Source organism: Pipra filicauda, unplaced genomic scaffold (genome assembly GCF_003945595.2).
Source record: "Pipra filicauda isolate LSUMZ 115617 unplaced genomic scaffold, ASM394559v2 scaffold57_size4234018_pilon, whole genome shotgun sequence".
NCBI lineage: Eukaryota > Metazoa > Chordata > Aves > Passeriformes > Pipridae > Pipra > Pipra filicauda.
Window position 1 is genome coordinate 937554 of NW_024104731.1, and position 21817 is coordinate 959370.

General features: G+C 39.1%; 1 protein-coding gene across 2 annotated transcripts; it reads left to right on the plus strand.

Annotated features, from left to right (window-relative positions):
* The first annotated feature begins 265 nt into the window (after nucleotides 1-265).
* On the plus strand, nucleotides 266-21211 carry CNOT7 (CCR4-NOT transcription complex subunit 7). 2 transcript variants are annotated; one of them, XM_027735464.1, is made up of 7 exons: nucleotides 266-364; nucleotides 952-1159; nucleotides 1417-1610; nucleotides 4479-4640; nucleotides 10204-10348; nucleotides 15481-15591; nucleotides 19549-21211. In XM_027735464.1, exons 2-7 carry the CDS (start codon nucleotides 1043-1045, stop codon nucleotides 19675-19677), a joined length of 858 nt encoding a protein of 285 aa, XP_027591265.1. In that variant the 5' UTR covers nucleotides 266-364; nucleotides 952-1042; the 3' UTR covers nucleotides 19678-21211. The 2 variants fall into 2 exon arrangements, with proteins under 2 accessions (XP_027591265.1, XP_039243580.1); XM_039387646.1 differs by having other exon boundaries at nucleotides 324-364; nucleotides 902-1159.
* The last annotated feature ends 606 nt before the right edge of the window (nucleotides 21212-21817 follow it).

Consider the following 21817-nt stretch of genomic DNA (forward strand, 5'->3'; position numbering starts at 1 on the left):
GCCCCGGGCGGGCGCGAGGGCACCGGTGGCACCGCGCGCTCCGCACCGAGCGCCCGCGCGCGCCTGCGCGCGAACGCGGCGGCCTCGCCGCCACCACCACCCCGCCCCGGCCCCGCCGGGGGGATACGTCACCCCCGCGCGACACCGATCGCGCCGCGGCGGGGGCGGGGCGGGATGAGGGCAGGGGGAGGGGTGGGGCGGGCGGCGATTGGGCCAGAGCGGAGCGGGGAAAGGGCGCGTCGCGCGGCGATGACGTAATGGCTTTGTGCGCGCGGCGGCGGCGCCGGGGCAGCAGCGCGTCCTGCGGCTCGCGGGGGCCGCGCGGGGCCTCCCAGAGCCGCCGGGCCCGGCCCGAGCGCCAGCGGTGAGCGGGGTGGGGGCACCGCAGCTGGGCCCGCGGGAATACCTCGGCTTCCGCTCCTCTTGCCGCTCCCGGGGTCTTCCACACGCGCGGGGACGCGGCCGGGGCCGGCCGAACTCGCGTCCCTGTGTCGGTCCCCGCGCGCCGGTTCAGCGCAACCCTTGGGAGCTGGAGGAGTCGCGCACGCCTCGGGAGGTCGCCCGTGGTGTCCCCGGGTTTGGCGTGACGCTGGTGTGCCGCTTCGTTCCCGGCTGCACGCAGCCCAGGGTTCCGCGGGAACGCGCCCTTCCGACCCGCGGGGCAGCAGCGCCCGTGGGCTCGGGTGTCCCTTCGGTATCTGCGTTACGATCGCGCCTCCCCGGTTTGCCGTCTTGGCGCAAGAAATAGTTGCTAACCAACTGTAGGGTTTTAGTTTCCGATGGTAATATGAACTCGGCAGAAATTCACGTGGCTTCGGTGGCTGTGTTGTCCTGCTTTTATGAAATCTATAAGAATAAAGCTTGGTCGTGGTGGTTAAAGCCTTTTTTTTTTTTTTTTCAGATAAGTGAAGAGTAAAAACGCTCTGATGCTTTCCTTTCTCTATCTCTTAGGCTAAAAACAATAAACAGTTGAACTTCTCTTTATGAAACTGATCATCACTCAAGTGTAGTTTTTGATGTATGGTCTCTAAAGCCCCCCACTATGCCAGCAGCTACTGTAGACCATAGCCAAAGAATCTGTGAAGTTTGGGCTTGTAACTTGGATGAAGAGATGAAGAAAATTCGTCAAGTTATACGGAAGTATAACTATGTAGCCATGGTAAGTGGGCACTCAACCTCTGTACCAAATTATCTCAAAAACCATCATGACTTCAGTTGAGTTACTAAACTTCTTCATCCAATTTGGTTGAAAGCATAATGGGTTCTTAATGTATGTGAACACCAGGATGGTGATTTGTTACCTTTTTAAAAGCTAAATTTACACACAGTTCAGCTATGAAACTGTTAGATATTACAAATGAGCCATGTAAGTCTTTATGCTTGTTGTCCGTTCAAGTTTTAATTCTGCTCTTGCAGGACACAGAATTTCCGGGAGTGGTTGCAAGGCCTATTGGAGAATTCAGAAGCAACGCAGACTATCAGTACCAACTCTTGCGCTGCAATGTCGACTTGCTAAAAATAATTCAGCTAGGACTGACATTTATGAATGAGCAAGGAGAATATCCTCCAGGAACTTCAACTTGGCAATTTAATTTTAAATTTAACTTAACGTAAGTATACAATTTCTGTGCTGCTGAACATACGTTTCTGACTTACTGAAAATAAGTAATATATACTTTTTTGTATATATCTCAACTTTCTTTTTATCTGTCTGATTGGAATATTGGAATACCGTAGATACTTCATTGTGAGGAAAATTTTGTCAGCCAAACAAGTGCTTTCTTCCCTCCTTTCTGTATGGTCTGTCTTACTGTTGGTGACTTGGTCAAAAACCGCTAAGCAGCTTCAACAAAAGTTTTCAAAAGGCCTGTTTATACTTAGTGCATGTGTTAGCTCTGTGCTTTCGTGTTCAGTATTTCAGAATGCTTCTGCCTTAATTTAGTTTACTTCTTACTAGTTATTACAGAAATCACATATTGTTTGTTTACATACTTTAAATGGAAAATACCAACACTTGAACAAAAAGAAAAGTTACTGAAGTGACTAAAGAAGTATGTCAGATGTTACCTGCAAGTTCTGAATTATTTTGTCTTAAGTGTTGGTTAAAAAGCAAGCAAATTTTTACGGTCTATTCATTTCACAATGTGATTTTTATTAGTGATAAAACTTTAAGCATAAACCTCCCTTTTTCACAGGGATCAAACACTTATGCGGCACTCTAATTATATCTTTAACTGGTGGTTTACAAAGTTACTAGTATCTTGATGGTTTTGTTTTCCTGAAGTAAACATAATTGGTCTGATAGATTTTTGTATGTTGATTATCTATTGAATATCAGTGCAAACACTTCTGGCACATTTAAGAGTGTTGAAGCCTTGGGGTTTTTTGGCAGTTTGTTACAAGCCGGTAACTGGACAACTTTATATACATGAGTTAAAACTGTAGTCTGCAAAGGAGATTTAGAGAAGAGACTTTTTTTTCCTGCAGATAAAAAGGTTTGTTTTCAAAGTAGTGGGGGTTCTTAAAAAGAAGAAAACTGCTGCTGTCTCCCTTGATCTTTCTGCTCTTTTAAACAAACAGTGCTATGGCTTGTCACAAATCAGTTTGGTCTGAGCAGTGACACACTCTATTTAGTCTTGTTTGAAGTGTCTCTTGAAAGAAAAGTAAGTGCAGATTTGATATTTTGGTATGTCTGAACTTACATGGCTATATGCATGCTGGGTGGAAACTATCCATTTTCTTGATAGAATATACTAATCCTGCTAGGTAGGGGAGAAAGAGGAGTGAATTAATAACTTCAAACTGTGATCCGGGAAGAAGAGCCTGTGCTATACTTTATTTATTTTCTGAGCTTCAGAGGCCTACTTAATGTCAAGTAAGTGAAACCAAAAGTGGTTTTCCATCCATTTGTGCCACATACTGCAGAGATAAGATGGCTTAGTAAAGCAAGATACAGATAATCACCCAACTAACTTGTTACTAGTTCACTGATTTTATAGAAAAACTTAACCTTGGTAAGTATTGCATGAAACATGAATATATATATATATATAATTTTTTTTTCATGGAAGGAGAACTTAATTATTTTTATCTGTTTCTAAACATCCTTTTGGAAAGTGGCACTGTGCCAAGTGTTCTGCTCCTAAAGCAAAACAGCTGTTGTTTGTTCATAGAAGGTAATTTTTTTGTGTATGTGTGGTTCCAGCCAGGTCTTGTTTTAGTGTGCTTTTAAGGAGCATAAGTATTTCTCTAATTGAACTGTGCACCTGATTAGTGCAGAGCAACAATTAGAATTAAAACTCCTTTTTGTAAAATGGTGGGTTTATTTTGGATGGGTGCTTTAATGTGTTATGGAGATAGACAGGTGTTGGGAAGCTGATGCCTTAAAGCTGGAGAACTAAAGAACATCTGTGTGGGAGGGAGGAAAAAAGATACAACACATCTTGAGAATGTATCTCTATGTTCTGATGAATGATGACTTGCTCTTAGGAATAAGGAATATAAGCCTATGACTGATTCTAATAGTCAAGTTTGATATATTGGTTGTCTTGTCTGGATTTTTTGATGTGTTTTGTTTCAGTTGTTTTTTACTAAAATTTAAAACTTTACACGGAAGAGACTGTGGAATAGTATGTTGCAGACAGTAAAATGAATATCATCTAAATAGACTCATGTTTGCATGTTTAGTTTTGTTGTTTTTTTTTCAGATAACCATTCTATGTTTTTGTTATGATGATACAGATTAAACATCAATTTCATCATAAAATCCTTAAAACTTCATGAAATTGTTAGTGGTAAAGGGAATAAATACAGTAGTAAGAGGGCATCAAACAAGGAATAGAGGAATTTTATTTCATCCTGTTAAATTTTAGGTCCAAAATATGGCTATTGAAGTTGAAATTGGTTGTTTAGAAAGAAAACATTAGGCTACCTGAATTTTAAGGATTGAATAGATGGAGCAAGTACTCAATTTTCAATTGTAGCAAGAAGGAAGTTTTGATGAACATGCGTCTAAACATTTACGTATGCTTAAATCATGAAAAACCTGTGGGAAATATTATCCAGCACTGGGATCTGGAGAGTGCTGTTCCTAGTTCTGTAATGTGTTAGTGCTTCAGCTGTTACATGCAATTTGTCACAGTTCAAGTAATGAATAGAGATACTTTACTGCTTAAGATCCACAGATTCACTTTCCTCTGTAGATTTGCAGAAGAGGGGTTATAGATAACTGGAAGAGAAGCAGGAACTAGGTTTTTTTATGAAGATGGCATAGATGGAGGTGCTGGGAATTTTTTTACTTGGTAAAAAAATGCTTTGAAAAAATGGTTGATTTTGTAATTAACCCAGAACAAAGTCAAGTTGCTCCTGCTCTATGCTAGTGAAGTCTGTGGAATAAATAGCAAAAAAGAGATGTTACCAGGTTTATAATCACTGAGATTTGTAGATTTTGGAAATTTACTCTTCCTCTCTGTTTTTAGAGAAGATATGTACGCTCAGGACTCTATTGAACTGTTGACGACATCTGGTATCCAGTTTAAAAAGCATGAAGAAGAGGGAATTGAGACACAGTATTTTGCAGAACTGCTCATGACATCAGGAGTTGTACTGTGTGAAGGAGTCAAGTGGCTTTCCTTTCATAGGTAAATTCTGCATGTTAAGTATTTGGGGTTTCAACATTATGTATTGAACTCTAGAGCTTAGATTTCACATCTCGTGGGCTTAAGTGCTGTGCATCTGATGGTGTGTGTAGCACATAGCTCAGCCGGTACGAGTTAGAAAATATTTCTGCTGTAATACCTCTAACACCATTCTGTGAATAGAGAATAAAGGGTACGGGAGGTACTAGTGTTTTATATTTGATGTTTACACGGTAAAGAGAAAACTGTAAAGCCGAAAGATGTGAGACTCCTCGGCCAGCTGGTGGCGCTGCACACGTGCAGGTAATAGCGGTGATGGAAGAGAACTATTCCTAAGCAACTGTTGAGCAAATTATGGGAGAGACCACTGCAGAATTAAAAAGCACTTCTAAATTTGCTGTAAGTCTCCTGGGAATCTGGGCACCAAAAATTACTCAGCCTAGAAGGAGATCCCTGATAAACCTTAATTCTAGTTGCAGTAAGGAATATATCTTACTGTTTATTCCATCACAGGAACCCATCTTTCAAGTAGAAATAGATTTGTGAATGCTAAATCTCTATGAATCTGTCAAGATACAGAAGATTTCTGAGTGGTAGTAAAATTTTTAAGGCTTTAAAATATATGGAGTGGTCATTGTGTAGCCGACTAGGTGCCAGAGATAATTTGCACTTTTCGCAAGCAGCAGTGTCTTTAAAGGCTTATTGCTATGTAATGCCCTTGAATTAATGTCTTAAATTCTGGCTGCTAAGGAAGTTAGCAAAGGTAGAGTGAACGTTTTAGCCTAGACTAGTTTCCTTACAGCTTTATTCGTGTTTATCACTCATGCTATATTGGTGGATGGTAATATGTAAATGATGAAATGAGAAAAAAATCTAATTCTTCATCCATAAGTATTAAATGTTGGAGGAGACAAAGTCACATGGAATTAGAGAAGTATTTATGCTATAAACCAACTGAAAAATAAGGATTGCTTTGGTAAGGAACGTAAAGTGGTAGAAAAAGGGTGCATATAACGTTCTGTTGTAGAAGTCGTTGTTTTGATTTGTTTTGTAGAAAGAAGTGTTAGGCTGAGTTTCCAAAGGAGAGAGGTTGGAAAGAAAAGACAGTTAAAAAAAGAAGGATCCTCTGAGTACATTTGTCACATCTTCCACTTACAGCTGTCTCAACTCACAATATGAATCCAAAGTAATCTTACTCTTGCTATCTTGCTACTGGGGTAGCAGCTGGTGGAAGAATACTGCAACAAGAATGCCATAAACTACTTCAAAATAATTACAAAGGCCAAAACAGCGAATTAAGTTTTTTTTCAGCTTCTTAAACCCATTATTATGGGCTCGTATGTGTATATTTGTGATTAACACTTGACTTGAGAAATACAACTTGGATGCTTCAAGAGAAGGGGAGGCAGGTTGTGCATGTAAAAGGTGCATCAGCAGAGACTGGCATGTTGAAGCAGCTTCAGCCCCCAAATGGTGTTTTTCCAATATTGCCTGATGATTTAAGGGCCCGGTATAAGGTATACCAGAGCCATTTCTACAGTAAGGATTCTTTTTTAAGCATATTTATATTTAGCGTGTGTAATTCCTGACTAATAGGCTGGTCAAAGTGTAGTGCAAGCTGTGTGCAATAATGCCATTTTTACTGGTTTAGCCAGTGTATTTCACTGAACGTGTCTTTAGAAATCTTCTTAAGACAGCTATTCCAGCAAATGTTTGTCAAACACTGATTATCAGAGTGTTTAAAGGCTTTTGATCTTTGCCAGGGCTTGTTGATACTATCTTGAGCACAAAACCTGGGAGTAAGTGGGTTACTTTCCGAGGAAACCAAGATTGCACAAAGCTATAAATGAGCACAGGTCATATAAAATGTGCCACAAAGAATAGTGAATAGCTGTTTCTAAATATATTTTAGATTGATTGTGATTATGTTCTATCAGCAGGACGCTCAGCTGAAAATTTCTTCCATGTAGGCCCTCATGCAATAGTTCTTTGACTGCTGAAAAAGCTGTGCTTGATAGTTGCTGACTCTGCTATTACTTCCATTTCCTTAAAATGCTTTAATTACTACTAACCCTTAAAATTTAAGTCCCATAGGAAGTGGACAGAGGGGAATTACTCCTTTCTTGTTGTGAGGTTATGGTTTGGTTTTTATTTCCCAGTCCTTGATTTCCTTGAACTCTTATGCATTTTATTTCTAAGCTCTTCGCTTCTCAAATAGTTTTCTTTGTGTGCTTTTTATCTCTGCATTTGATATAGCTGCCTTAGCATCCTGACATATATTGGCAAATCTGTATGGACCTGCAGTTCTGACAGACATGAGTGAAGAAACATTTGCACTGTCATCAATTCTTGTGTACTGCAACTGCATAGGCAACTCCATCAAATCTTTTGAGCGTGTGTGTGTGTTAAAATGTACTCGAGTCAATGAGAGAGGAGGGGGGAGCCCTGAATTTCTGATCCTTGTCACGGTCAAAAGAGCTGTGAGTGCTTGGCAGTCTAGCAAGTTATAAAGAAACAGCTCAAATGCTGGTCTTGTGGATGTTCAGCTGACTGCTCTGCTGAAGCTTTTTAGTGTCCACCTGTGTGCAGCCTCCTCTGTCTACCTTTGGAGGGTCTGTGAAAACATGCTTTTTTGAAAACAAAAAACCGCGTGTTTTTGGGATGCTGGAAAGTTCCAAGCTGTTGTGTTTCAGTAATCATTTGTCTAACTGGTTTTAGTAGAATTTAATCTGTTGGCTCATATCTGTTAGCTCATTATAAACTGAAGTAAAGTGCTCTCAGCTCTCACAGGTTTTGATTTATTTTAGAGACTTGGTGCTTGAGTAGACTTCATTGTTAATTAGCTATCTGAATTATTTTGGATAGGAAGGGAAAGAAATACAGGCCTGTTTGATCTTCTCTATGGTCTCGTGTCCTACAGCTGTCCATGTTCAGTGAAAAAACAAAACAAATGTCTGTAAGAGTGCTTATGTTGTATAGCTCCATGGATTGTGGCTCACTGCACTAAGCAACTTCAGGTGATTATATTAGAAATGGTGAAAGGCTTTTGAGGAAAGGAAGCCTATGTGCTTCAGGGTATAAACCAACCACTAATTGCCTGTTAGAGTATTAGAAGAAAACTTTTTTAATGAGCAGGTAATTACATAATTGCTCAACGTGGACTTTCTTAGCCTTCTGTTAGCATTCAAAATGTTTTAACTGGGTATATCTTAGTCTTGAATTGGAGTGACAGTTTTTATGCCTGTGTAAGCTTGGATCTGCTACAGTCTCCCAGAGAAGAAAGTGTGTAATTCTCAATCAAAACTGCACATTTGTGGTAGCCTGCTCACTCCCAATATGTGAATAGTAAGTGCATGTTGACTTTTCTTTTTGTGCAGTGCTTCCTTCTCCAGAGAAAGTATAAGTGTTTAAGAGCTTCTGTTTTCTAGTAATTCATTCTTGTACATAATTTTTTTAGAAGAGAAGTCAAATATTTTTGAAGAGGAGGAGCACAAATACTGGGGTTTTTTTCGCTTTAAGAGTTTTAATATGACTGTTACATTTGAGCCACGAGGATGATCAATGTCAGGAGTTCAGTGAGTTAATAAACTCTAGTCTCTAGAGCAGTAAATCTCCTTAATCCTGAACAGTCTTTTTTTGCATCTTTTTGAACAGCCTTTTTGCTAATGTGGCTTTTTTATTTTTTTCTGTAGAGGCTTTATGCTGATCCAGGTTTTCCCACCTTCCCTCCCCCTTCAGATGATCTAATAAAATTCCAAGCTACTGTTTCGCCAAGTATGCTGCAATTTTTACTTTGTAAGAATCGACTGAAATCCTTCTTTATCTTTGACTCCTTTGCTCCCTGGCCAGTGGCTGCTGCTGTGGAGATTGGAGGGCAGCCAACACAGCTTCAAAGCACCAGATGCAGTGCAGGATTTGTTCAACATGAAATTTTTAGAATACTGGAAAGCCCCGTGGGAGAGCTGCAATAGTCTGTATCTCTTGTATGTTTTATGTGAATGGACTTACTGGGAATAAATGGACTGTTTCCTATATGTTAAAGGTTTTTCTACCCTCTGTCTAGAAATTCATAATGTAAAGATGTAGAGAACCTTATATATATAGAAAAGATAAAAAAGTAATCCTATTTACACTGAGTATGCAAGCTGAAGCCTTGAGCCTACATCAGAAGTCACCAGTGTTTGTGGATTCTAAATATCCTCAGGATAGTGGTACGGTGCTCTTAACTGATTTGTCTTTTCTATTGCTCATCTCACAGTTAAAGATCTTGGTCAGTATTTACCAAGCTGCAAAATTCTTGGGTTTGAGTATGATCCTTGTGTAATCAAGAATGAACACAAAGTCTTAAACTTGGAATTTGGAGTCTGTGGTGGCTACCTGTTCACTTGAATCAGCTCTCAACTCTGTGCTGAGGTTCCTTAAATAGCAGAACTGATGCAGCCTTCGGTAGAGGCAGCCCTGCTGTGTGTTTTCATCTTCTTTGTTAGTACAGGCATTTTTATGTATGTCAGTAAAATCTAGGAACTGGTTTGGTTCAATGCAAACTTAATAACCTAGAAGAGAATATATCAGTCCTTTATCTAGTTCAGTGCATATGTGCATGAGCAGTCCTGCAAGTACAAGGGATCAGAACAGATCAGATTCATGATAAGGTCATGAATAATCTGGTTTGTAATTGCCCTCCTAGGGAAAAGCATACCTAGTTATCCCTGCTTTTTGTTGTGGTGTTCAGTCCTGCTTAATATACCTGAATTCTGTCTTTCCTATACTTTAAGCGCTCTTGTTTCCTCTCATAACCCTTTGTAAAAAGTATGCAGTTTCTCCTTTTACTGCCACACCTCATTCCAATGTTCTCTTTCTTCAGTCAAGCTATTGAGGAGGAAGCCTTTCCAAACTCTTCTTTCCACCATGCACACAGTATAATACCTCAGTTCTTTCTAACAAATGTGTACTGCTCAGTTATCTTGCTGCTTCCTGCAGACTTACATGTACACACAAAAATTTTTCCAACTTGTTTTGTCATTGCCTCCAGAAAGAGAAATAGTCTACAAGCTATTAATTTTTTCAGTTGTCTGTGTGCAGATTTAATTGGTAAAATTAAAGATAATCCCTCTTTTTCTTTGCTGAGGCTTAAACTTTCTTCCAGGCATAAACATGCATTGGCTCTGGAAACTCATCTTTTGGATTTCAAGAACTGTAGACGTTTCTCTCTGTCTCAGTTTGTAGTGAGAAACTCCAGTCTGTGTGAAAGAAACTAGCTTAACAGTCTTTCTGATGTGAGTTCTTGTTATCAGATGAAGACCCAGCAGCACTACATTATCTCAGGATTTAGAGAAACTCCTGTAGACAGATCTTTTTGCTTCTTCACTTTGCCTCATGCAGACTAAATTAAAATGGTTTTTCTGGAATCTGCAGTGAGGCCATTTACATTGAGGTTTATTTTTTTCATAGAAGTTGGTCTTAATTGCATTGAAATTAAACAAAATGTCCAGTTAATGTGCAGTAAAGTCGTGATGTTGGAAGTGAGAAGTTATTTGCTTATATTGTTTTTGTTGTTAATTTGCAGCGGGTATGACTTTGGCTATCTAATCAAAATCCTGACAAACTCCAATTTACCTGAGGAAGAGTTGGACTTCTTTGAGATACTGCGGTTGTTTTTCCCTGTAATCTATGATGTAAAATATCTCATGAAGAGTTGCAAAAACCTGAAGGTAAGTAGTCTGTTAATATCTCAGAACAAATTTTGCGTTTGGAGACAGAGTACTTTGTGCTTAAAAATACTTATTTTCTATATTTTTATTGTCTGGTTTTGCTCTGATAGTGCCTACTGAGCACTGTTGTCTCAAGCTTCGTATGTTTAATATTAAAGGCAATTTTTAGAAGCAGGCAGGAGCACAAATCTATTTTTATAACTACTTACCAGTTAAAAATATCATGGTACTGTATTTACAGTGCTTTGTTGATAGATGATAAACCCATGTTTGGAATTAATTCTTCATTTCCTTAGCCATGAGAATTGTTAGGTTTCATATACTCTTATTTCCTTATTGTGCAGCCCACTAAAGGACTGCAGTCATCTAGGCAAAGGTAATTGCAATGAAGATGATGTGGAAATGTCTTGGGAAGAGGAATGGAATGAAGAATGTTTCAGATGGCCCTATAACGAAAGATAAACAACAGCATATGTTCAGGGACAACATGTGACTTCTAGGAAAAAAAAAAAACAAACTAGAAACTAATCTGTCATGTCAGGCCAGTGGGGCTATTAATTGGCTTACTCTATCAGGCATGAAATTTGGATACTTTATTGGACTGGAGAATTAATGGGAACTGGAACTGATTATGTGAAGGGGAAGACAGCAAGTGAAAGAAAGATGCTAAAGGTACTGTTAACAGCCTTACTTGCCAAAGAACTGGACTACTGCTGGAATGAGGTGCATTGCTCATCTGAGGCATTCAGTGACTTGTTGCTCTTATGGAAAGTAACTTTCTAGGCTTTCTTAAATGAAAACCTGCAGGAAGAAGAGAACACTCACCTTAGTAAAACCAAATCCTAACTAAGGAATGGCTTGCCGCTTTGTTGTACTGAACAAGTGATCGTGTGCTGTTTATAGGCCTCTGTTTCCTTCTGAGAAAAGAGTGTGTCACTTGAGTGAAACCTACTTGTGTGAGAAGTAAATTAACTTTGTTAATGAAATTAATGATGAAAATGTAGACCACTCTTCCAGTTAGTAAGAAAAGTGTGGCTGTGTTCATCTGCAGTTGTTACTGATATAATCAGCTGTACAAATGGCTGAGTATTGGAGAACATCTTAGAAGCAGTTTTTCTTCACGGAGGCCAGGAACAAAAATCAAATACTCCTAAACTTCAGGAGTCTTAAATGAGGGGTAGGGAGGAGGCCCCCCCCCAGAAAAAAACCCCTCATTTCTCACTCCTGATAAAGCAAAGTAAAGCATCTGGTGTCTTAGTGGTGGTGACACACTTAGCAAGAACAGAATGTAAATTCTAAATTTAGTGACATAAGGAAAGGTAACAGATTGATGTTCTGTGTCACTGTTCCAGAGGTGACATTCCCAGTGAGTTTGGGGAGGAGAGGATTCAGTTCCTGACATTTCATTAAGACATAGTTGTGTGTAACTTGCATTGTTTAGAGACACTAAGATCTTTTGGAAGACAGGAAAAACCTTCACAGGTCTTATTTCAGCAAACCATAAGAACAAGGGTGATATTTTTTTTTCTAGAGTTGAATATGTAGGTCAGCTTTCCTGCAGTAAATTTTGATCCTGTCACCTCATCTGCAGACTAATAGTGACAGCAGGGGAGTGGGAATGGACTATCTTACCCCTCCAGATTTACCAGTGATGAAATGATGGTGGACTTGAGCTGTACTGAGAGAAGCTGCCTGAAACAAATTACTGAACATTCAGTGTTGTGACTCTAAAAATGCATGTACTGTCTCCTAATGTGTGTCACTTTCAATCTGTATTAAATGAATTGAACAGTGAATTGAACAGCTGTGCCATTGTCTTTTATTGACTTGTCTAAGCTATTTTTCATATGAAAGTCACTGACCTGCTATAGGTCCCCACTCTCTGTTCCCACACAACCCAAAAAGATTTTTGGTGTTGGAAAGAGAAGTATGTTTCAGGATTGGAAAGATGTTTGATGCTTTTTTTGTGGAATTAAGTATTCTGTGAATTTATAGTATATTATTCTGACTTTACTGGCATGCAGATTGGGAGATATTAATGTAGTATAAGTTAAACTTACTTATTCTCTAAAAAAAGCTTTTTATGTAGACAATTCCAAACCTTTTGATAATAGTGGCAATCCTAAGGAATGTAGATTGATTGACCTTGTCAGAAACTTGCTTTTAATATGGGGGTTTGTACAGAACAGTGAACTCTGGGAATGTGCCCTGAAATGAGAATTTGAACTGGATTTGCTGTTGACCATGTTTGTGTGATTATGTAAATTATTCTGTGGCCTTTTTCTTGGAAGGCCGATGCTGTGAAAATTTGGGAAGAACTTGTCCTTCTCCTCCAAGAGTGAAGTATACTGAGCCAAGTGCAAAAGGCGTGCCTGAAGGAGAATCTCAATAACCTGTTAATTTTCTGTCCTGATTCTGGTCAGCACATGGTTAATTTTTGCAGTAGCCAGGAGGGGGCATGGCTAGGACACAGAGGTTATTCTGTACCACCTAACATCATTTTCTGGGTCAGGGGGTAGAGCTCGATGCTGTGGTGGAGTAGCATAGCAGAGGAAGCAGTCAGATATTGTCAGGGGTTTCTGCAGGGTGAGCAGTAATGTGTCTTTTCTTGTACACGCAGTCACTAGTATTGTTGCTGTTACTGTGCATTTTCTTAGCTCATTGCTGTTTTCCAGTAAATTGTTCATATTTCAACCCGTGATCTTTACCTTTTTTGCCTTCAGTTCTCCTTTCTAGCCTGCTGCAGGGGAAGGGCAGTGGGGAGTGAGTGAGTGGTGTGTGTTTTGGAGTGGTTTCAGTGGGAACACTTAAACATTCTTAAACCATAACATTTTCAGAGACAGCCAAATTTTATTCTGTAATTATTGCACTTACAGACCAAGAAGTTCCACACAAAAATGGTATATATTTACAAATATATATACACACACCATTAAAAGCACTATTTTCAATGCATTCTTTGGTAGGCTGCTGTTACTGTAATTTTTGTATTACTAAGTCTGCATTCTAGAGCTTGCAGCTGCTGGGTAAATATCATTGATTTTTATTCTGGAGTGTTCCTCAAGGTTATTTGGAGCTAGAGTAGATAGTCTTACAGCTAGCAGAACCTGATAATGAGGCACTGCTAATTTGCTGCTTGACGAAGTAGAGAGTTAGGAGCAGAAACTGGTACCTTTAAAAGGGTTTGGGTCTAACTGCTGTGGTGAATTAGCAGCTCATTATTGGAGTTAGAAAGCAGAGAATATACTTGTGCCTGGGATGTACCCTTTTCCTTGCTGGCCACCAACCCTCAGCATGATTTTGAGAGTGTAAGTTAACCAAGCAAGTTCACAGTGTTCAGATGCTCTATCTAAGCACATAAAACAAACCAGCTTGAGGACTTAACTGTAAAGCATATAGTCTAACCTTAAACTTTTGTAAACTGTATTCCTGCTGCTTAAGACAGAATAAATCTATCTATACCAGTGCTGTCGGTTTGTAGGTTTTACTTAGGAATGTTATTATTGAAGATTCCTTTTTTTTTTTTTTTTAACAAAAATGTGGACCCAAAGCTGTTGCCATAAGAGTCATGGGAATTTTCATAATGTTTGATCTGAATTTCAGGTCAGACTACTTTATTGCTCCATGAATTTTACATTCGACTTGTTGTGCTTTTGCCTCTTATTGCTTCCCTTTGCCTACTTGAAACAGATTAAAGAGTGCAAGGAAAGGTGAACTCTAGGCATTGAAAAGCATTGCTTCTGTGCAACATTTTTGCCTCACAGAGCTTATGGCAGCACTGAGGATTTTGTCGGTCTGTTTTTTTTAATCTTTCTAGACCTTAAAGAATGTGCACGTGCTTTAGTCTTTCCAGTAGCTTTATAGCTTAATGAATTAAAAAAAGAATTGTACAGTCATGTGCTCACAGCATTAAAAGATTGCAGTTACAGTGTAATGTTTGTCCTTCAACTGATCAGTGTTATCTACCTATAACCAAACCAAATTCTGACAGGTTTGCTCCCACACGTAGCAGTTACTACTGTTTTGGAGCGGACACTCAAAGGGGGTTTATTTAGTCACTCTGCAGTTAAGGGGGCAGTTTTTCACATCAGCTTATTGGGAAGAAAATTTGTCTCAAAAGTGAAGTCGTCTCATCTTTTAGAGCAGATATGATTTGCAGCTTTGGTGTGTTGTCTACAGCTTCACAATCTGTCCTGTTCTATCAACATTCAAAATGGACAGTTACCATTTTAAATTTTTTCCTTTTTTGTATGTCAGATATTGATATAATTTTTTTAAGAAATAGGTTTTGTTGCACATGTCTGTTAAATGTATATTTTTAATAGAAAAGCTGTTAAAGATGGCTACACCATAGTACTCTAATATCTTAGAAAACTAGTTGCAAGATGGATTATATTTGCATGTTTTTCCCCTATTCTCTTACAACAGCTAATGAAACAAACTGTTAAAAGGGATAGAATGTCCTGTAGAGATGGAGGGAGCACTACCTTCCTCTTTTAACTTTGCCACCTGGTTTCTATATGTCTGTGGTCTAACATATTCCTGGGCTTCCTGTAGCGTTCTAGGTACTTAAGAATACTCTTGGGTTTTGTGAAGGGATGTGGAAAAACCCTCAGCTTAATTGTTGAAAGGCTAGTGGGGAGAAAGAAGTCTGTTTCAGAGGAAGCCTAGACACTTTAACATATGGAAGCATACAGGCATGTCATTTGTAAGCGCTTGAACTGTTGTGTTTTTAAAAGGCAAAAATGTAATTCTACACTTTTGTTCAAATAGAAGTATAGGAACACCTGGTTTTGTTCTTAAGCATTGCCAGTCCTCCTTTCAACATTTTGAAGAAATTGTTAAGTAGTATCATCTGGTTACTGGACAAACTGGAACATTAGTAGTCTTGTTGGTCACAAATACTGTCTTATTTAATCAATTCTAGCAGAATTTTAATGCTGCTATTGATACAGAAAGTTTGATTCTCCAGGTGTCAATTAATCTAGTACAATGACTGTTTCAACAACTGAGCAAATGTTAAAATATACCTGAGGTTGTATGACCTGTGTAACAGATTTTTCCCAAGTATAGCAGTTCAGTTTTGATTTAACTTTTTTTTTAGCAGTTAACAAAAGTGTTTTCTTTTTCAGGGTGGATTACAAGAAGTGGCTGAGCAGTTAGAGCTGGAAAGGATAGGACCACAGCATCAGGCAGGATCCGATTCTTTACTCACAGGAATGGCCTTTTTCAAAATGAGAGAAGTAGGTGAATGTACTGTTTATATTTCCATGATTGTAACGTGCTGTGATAGTCACACAGAATTGCTGATTCTGATAAGTCTGTGGTATTTTAAGGAGGTCTCTAAAGGGCTTTAGGGGTCAATCCTTTCTTGACAGAAATAAGACTTACCTGCATTTTCCCCAGAGTAAGTGTGAACCACCTGTACTGATTCCCTGCTTAGCTGCTGTGATTATTGCTTCACATTTCCAGCCTGTGCCTGGCTTTTGGATTTTTTGTGAATTTTGTTTTGGAGTTTTTTCCTTACCTGTTTTGGAGGGTACCTTTTTTTAGGTGAGTGCTGCAGTGAGTAATGAGCTGCTGGAGCCAGACTTCCTTCTGGGAGACTATGCTCAAGACAACCTTTTTTTTTTTTTGAGCTTCTGCTCAGTGTAATACTCAGCTGGTGTGCACTGCTGCTTGTGACAGGCTGAGAGGTGGGGAAGGAATGTTGACTAACCACTTCTAGCTAAACTTTCAGGCTACAGGTATATTAAATAATGACTTTCAGGCTGTTGTGGAGAATGTCCATGTGTTTCTTCTTCCTTACCATTAAGCAACGCGTAGATTGCTAATGTTCTAAAAGATTATATATCAGTCAATTAATTCAAGGTTTACAGCAGGGAAAATCAGCTCTTATAAGCTTCACACTTCCTTGCTGCTTGTCCGCATACAATAGGAAGATATTAGGATATTTTGCATTAGCAGAACAATCAAATACTGAACAGGCTTCTTCTGGAAACCAGTTCACTGGACAAATGCCAGTTCATCAGAACATGGCATTCTGCCAGCAATTCAGTGTCATTTACCATGTTGAAATAGATGGTAATATCAAACCTCATCTTTTAATAATTTTAAGCACTGTAGGCTGAGGTGTCTACCTTCTGTAATGCAGCCTTTTGTATGAAGGAGAAAATGATCATAAGATTCTGACAAATACTGGTGAGACAGCTGGTGAATAATAAATGATGTAGTTTAAGCTGGTTTGCTCATCCTAACACTGTTCTGCCTCTGCTGGAACTGTTGTAGTTGTCAAGCAGGTCATGGGCTACAGATGTAATGAAGAGGATTATGTTTTTGGTATGATCCAAGCCCAGTGCAGCTAACTGCTGTCTGCCTGGTTAATTTTTCACTCTTGAATTTGAAATGAAATGAAAGCAAAGAAAGGGTAATACATGATAGTCATGTTTAAGAAGATACAGACTTTCAAATTACTTTTATAGAGTAAAAGGTTCAAAGTCATAATAGTTTCTTAAATGAGATCACAAAATCACAAAATATCCTAAGTTGGAAGGGACCCACAAGGATCATCAAATCCAACTCCTAGCCCTGCACAGGACCATCCCCAAATGCTGCACCATGTGCCTGAGAGTATAGTCCAAACACTTCTTGAGCTCTCTCATCCTTGGTGCTGTGACGACTTCCTGGGGAGCCTGTTCTAGTGCCCAGCCACCCTCTGGGTGAAGAACCTTTTTCTAATACCTAACCTAAATCTCCCCGATGCAATTTCAGGCCATTCCGTCAGGTCCTGTCATTGGTTACCACGGAGAAGAGATCAGTGCCTGCCCCACCTCTTCCCCTCATGAGAAAGTTGTAGACTGTGATGAGTCTCCCCTCAGTCTCCTCTTCTCCAGGCTGAACAGACCAAGTGCCCTCAGCCGCTCCTCATACGGCTTCCCCTCAACACCCTTCACCATCTTTGTTGCCCTCCTTTGAACACGCTCTAAGAGTTTAATATCTTTCCTATATTGTGGTGCCCAAAAGTGCACACAATATTCAAGGTGAGGCAGCACCAGTTTACCAAAAGCTTTTACCAGGAAATCTTTGAGGGCTTTTTAGTGCAAAATACTCGCTTAATTAAGCCAACAGACGTGGTTTGTTTTTTTCCCAGTATTTGCAGATATTCTTTGCAAATACAGTATTTCTAAATAAAAATGCAGTAGTAAGCAGAGAGAAGTACATCAGATGTTGATTTTTAAAGCCTTTTCAGGAGAGTTCAGTATTTAAAAATGTATTTCTAACTGAAAAGTCTTCATTTTACAGTGCTTTTAGAGGTACAAAATTGCTAATTACTGTGAAGGAGCTGCAATTTGCTTAGTGGGTTTTGGAGTGCCAACCAAAAAAAGTTACTGCTCTTTTTCTTTCCATCAGAAATACTTAAATAATTGTACTACAACAGTAGAATTATTTTGGGGTTTTCCTACTGTTACGACCCACCCCAGAAAAAGGGGAGAGGGGTAACCCAGGTTCTTATCAATAATTCCCTTGGGGTGGATTAGAGTGAAACGACACTGAATAATCAGTGTCTGAAAACATATATTGGTAAGGTTTATTTTAACAATTTTGTATCAACAGGTATGCTAGCATTTTGGGTGTTGTCATATAACAACGTGGCATAGAGAGAACCTTTTGGGGGGGGAGAAAATGCATAGGGGAGAGAAAGACAGGATAAGAGTAAGGGAGAGTAAGGAAAAAGAAAAGATGAGAGTGGAAAAAAGGTATATAGTCACCGCCCATGGGGTCCAGTGATGAAACTTGTAGTTGCCACTTCCATGTCTGCCAGTTGAAGTGGTGGCCTTGATCTGCTGGGGGTGAAGGAGGGAAGCCCCCACGCGCCAAGAAGTTATGAGTTATTATATCCATGGTCAGTGTCACGGGCCATGCCTTGAGCTTCCAAACTCTCCCTGGGCCTGCGCAGAGCTTCTGTGTCTGGCCTGGTTCCTGCCTTTCAAGATTGGCAGAGGGGGGGATGGGCTTTGATGGGCCTTCAGAGGTCCTGCCTTTTCAGGGCTTGACACCTTCAGCACTGGAGGGAGGGATGGGTCCAACTGCCCATCAGAGGTCAAAAGCCTGCAGAAGTCTCCTAGAATGCATAAATCATTAACTGTTTCAGTCTCTGACACCTACCTGTTAATTTCTTTAAAAACTACGGGGGGCTTTAAAACTTTTAATTGAAGTCTCTGATTCCTGCAGTGTGGACCTTTCCATCCTGACTGTGCTACTAAGAGGAAAGCTTGAAGGGAGAAGTTTTGAGCCTGTGTGGTATATATAGGCCTCTATGTTTAGAATTGTGTATTGCATCCATTCTGTTCCTGCATACTTCTGCCTGTCTTAGATTTCTGATGTTGATGATGACTCAGCCTGTCAACCACAGCAGTGTCCAGGGTTGCCATGAAGGTTTTAGGGTGAAAAATTTGTGTGTGTGTGTGTGGTCTTATTTTTGTGACACAATTTGTGGTTTTGTGCTTGAAAACCTAAGTCTAGAAGATAGAGTATCAGAACATCATGAGGTTTCATATGTCTTCCACTGAAGGGTTCCATTTGCAATTTAGACTTGTAAGGTGTAAATTCAATCTTAGTACAAAATTTTACTCCTTATTAAATGAAGTCCCCTCCTGTGAAGAGCTGGAAATACATCTTTCTGCATTTCTCCAAAGTCCATAATGGGTTTTGTGCTCATCCTCCCCACCTCCAAACCTTTATAACATAAATTAGGACATACCACCTTTCAAGTCAGAGTGTGGTGAAAACCCTACACTGAGGAGTAGGTAAGAAAACAGGCGCTGATGATGGATGCTAAGCATATGGCTGTTGTGAGAAACACCACAGAAATCAAGTGGAGAAATATCCTTGTTGCACTTGAAGAAAAGTGAGTGATGACTAATAATATAAAATTATGAAAACATTGCATTTGGCCATTTTATTGGGAAGGGTGCACAGTAAGACTGATTATATTTCTTGACAGTTTTAAAGAATCGTGTCATATAGCACATTGTGATAATGTGTTGAGATTAAGCGTATTACTATGTTAATTATATCATCTTTTGCACCTTGGGATTTAATATCTTATTCAAAAAGAAAGTAACATTATAAAGCCTTTCTATAGTTCTATTTAAACTGAACCTTTTCTAATAATTTGTGTCTCTCTTCTAACTCTTTAGATGTTCTTTGAAGATCACATTGATGATGCCAAATATTGTGGCCACTTATATGGCCTTGGTTCGGGCTCATCTTATGTACAAAACGGCACAGGAAACGCTTATGAAGAAGAAGCCAACAAGCAGTCATGACATGAAATGAAAGGCCATCTTTTTGACCTCCACATGCTTGTATATAGGTTTTATCTCTGGCTGAACCCCTTGGACAATAAGGCTTTTTTCCCCCCTTTCTCAGTACACTTTCTTTTCTGCCTTTCTATGTACTAAACTTGACTGTTCCTATCACAGATTTTGATCTTGATATGTAAAATTTTCTGGGTTACATTTTGGCCTCTTAACTAGCCCATTTGTAAAGAAGCATGTATAGGATCAGTGTGGAAGAGAGAGGGGGAAAGTTGAATCATAATGAACAGTCTGGTAAACTTATATTGTTTTTCCAGTTTTTTTTCTCTTTCCCCTCCCTTCTTCAATTAATTGGCTCTGATTGTAATTAACTTCCCTCTTCATGTCTGTTCCTTCCACTTGCAGGCGTTTTAGCTATTCAAGATTGTGGACCATCAAATTTGCACTTTAGAGAGAGACTGACTCAGATCCTCTGTTTTATTTGAAGTTTGTTTTGGTTTTTTCTCTTGCCCTCAGCTAGAAAACAATCATCTGCCAAGTTCAGCAGCTTCAAGCTGTATTTCCTTGGCATCTCACCCCGTAATCTCTGTTTGTTAAAGCGAAACAAACTACTGAAATCATAGTAACTGCTCTTATTTTACTATTGTTCAGTCATCTTCAAACACATCCTGCACGTGTCAACTGCTGTTTGGCCTGCTGCTTTAAAACCGCTCTGTGATGGGGGAAAGAGGCTTGAAAAAACAGCTTTACACCCTTCAGGAAAAGAACAGCTATGTCTTTAGCCTTTTTGCCATTAAGCTGAGAGTTGAAGGATATTGGAAAAGTAGAAGTCTTGTAATGGCACACTTCCCTTGATTAACCTCCTAGCTTTTATTCTAGTAATGTGCACCTCAGATATTTTTTATGAAGTCATATTTATTATGTACTTGATTTCATGATTTTTGTAAGTCAGTTTAGTTGAAGATAAAACCCAAAGATCTGAAAAAATACTATTTAATTGAAATATTGAATTAGAAGGACAATTAAATCATGCTTTTTTGTAGTTGTTACAAAGACAGATGTTACAGATACTTGTTGTAAAACAACAAAATATGAATAATTTACAGCTAATAAAGTTACCTGAGGAGTGTAATGCTAGCTTATTTTTGAGTATATTTTACAATGTATTTTAGATATATTGTTTTAAAGGACCCTGGAGTATGTTCTCAACTCTGCATAGCATGTATACAGAGCAGTTGTGCAGGAAGGAGTTTTGGTATTGAATAGCTAAATCCTAGCCTGAAATGATGGAACGTGTGACATTGTGTGTCTGCGTGTGCGCACGTGTGTGTGACACAGAAATCAATGGTAGAAAAATCTCCAAATGTTCACCAAATATTCTGTTTTATCCTGTACTTAAAAGCAAAAGATCAAACACCTTTCTCTCATTGAATTATGATGATGTAACTGGGCAGTCCTTTTTAAACAAGTAATTTGCATAACAGAGGGTATTTGTTTTTAAAGCTTTTGTAAATAAATGCCTAAGAAATGTTTTCTTACATAACAACAGACTGGTGGTTTTGTTGCAAAATTTTTCCTGGAATGTGAATATTTAGTCTGTTCAATTTTGTATTCTGTTTTGTTTAGGCATCATAGTTCTCTTCCACATGCTTATAATCTGAGCAAAAATCATGCACATTGAGCAAAATTCTGTTCATAGGTTTCTAGTAATTTCATTTTTATTGTCCTGAATTGAAAGAGTGGTAATCACAATTTACTTCTGAGGCATCCTAATCCCATTATTAATTTTATACCATTATGCATTAGATGATGATGACTTGTTGGTTGTCTTTGTCTTTAATAAGATAGTGATAGTGAAAGCAGGATGAATTCTTACATACATACTGGGAAAATTTGCATACACGTGGAATTAAGAACCCTGAAGTTTGATGCATTCACTTTAAAGTAGTAGCTTTGCCTAAAGCATACCGGTACAGCTATCTGGTTAACTTTTGAATTGGATGACTCTTTGATCCTCGATTAAAAAGTTACTTCAAAACAAAAACCCACTAAAGTCCTTCAAAGGAAGTTTTTAGAGCCTTCTAAATATGCGCCTAGAGTAAAAGTTCTAGTGCCAATGGGGATGTGCTTTTGAAGTGACTACTGAGCA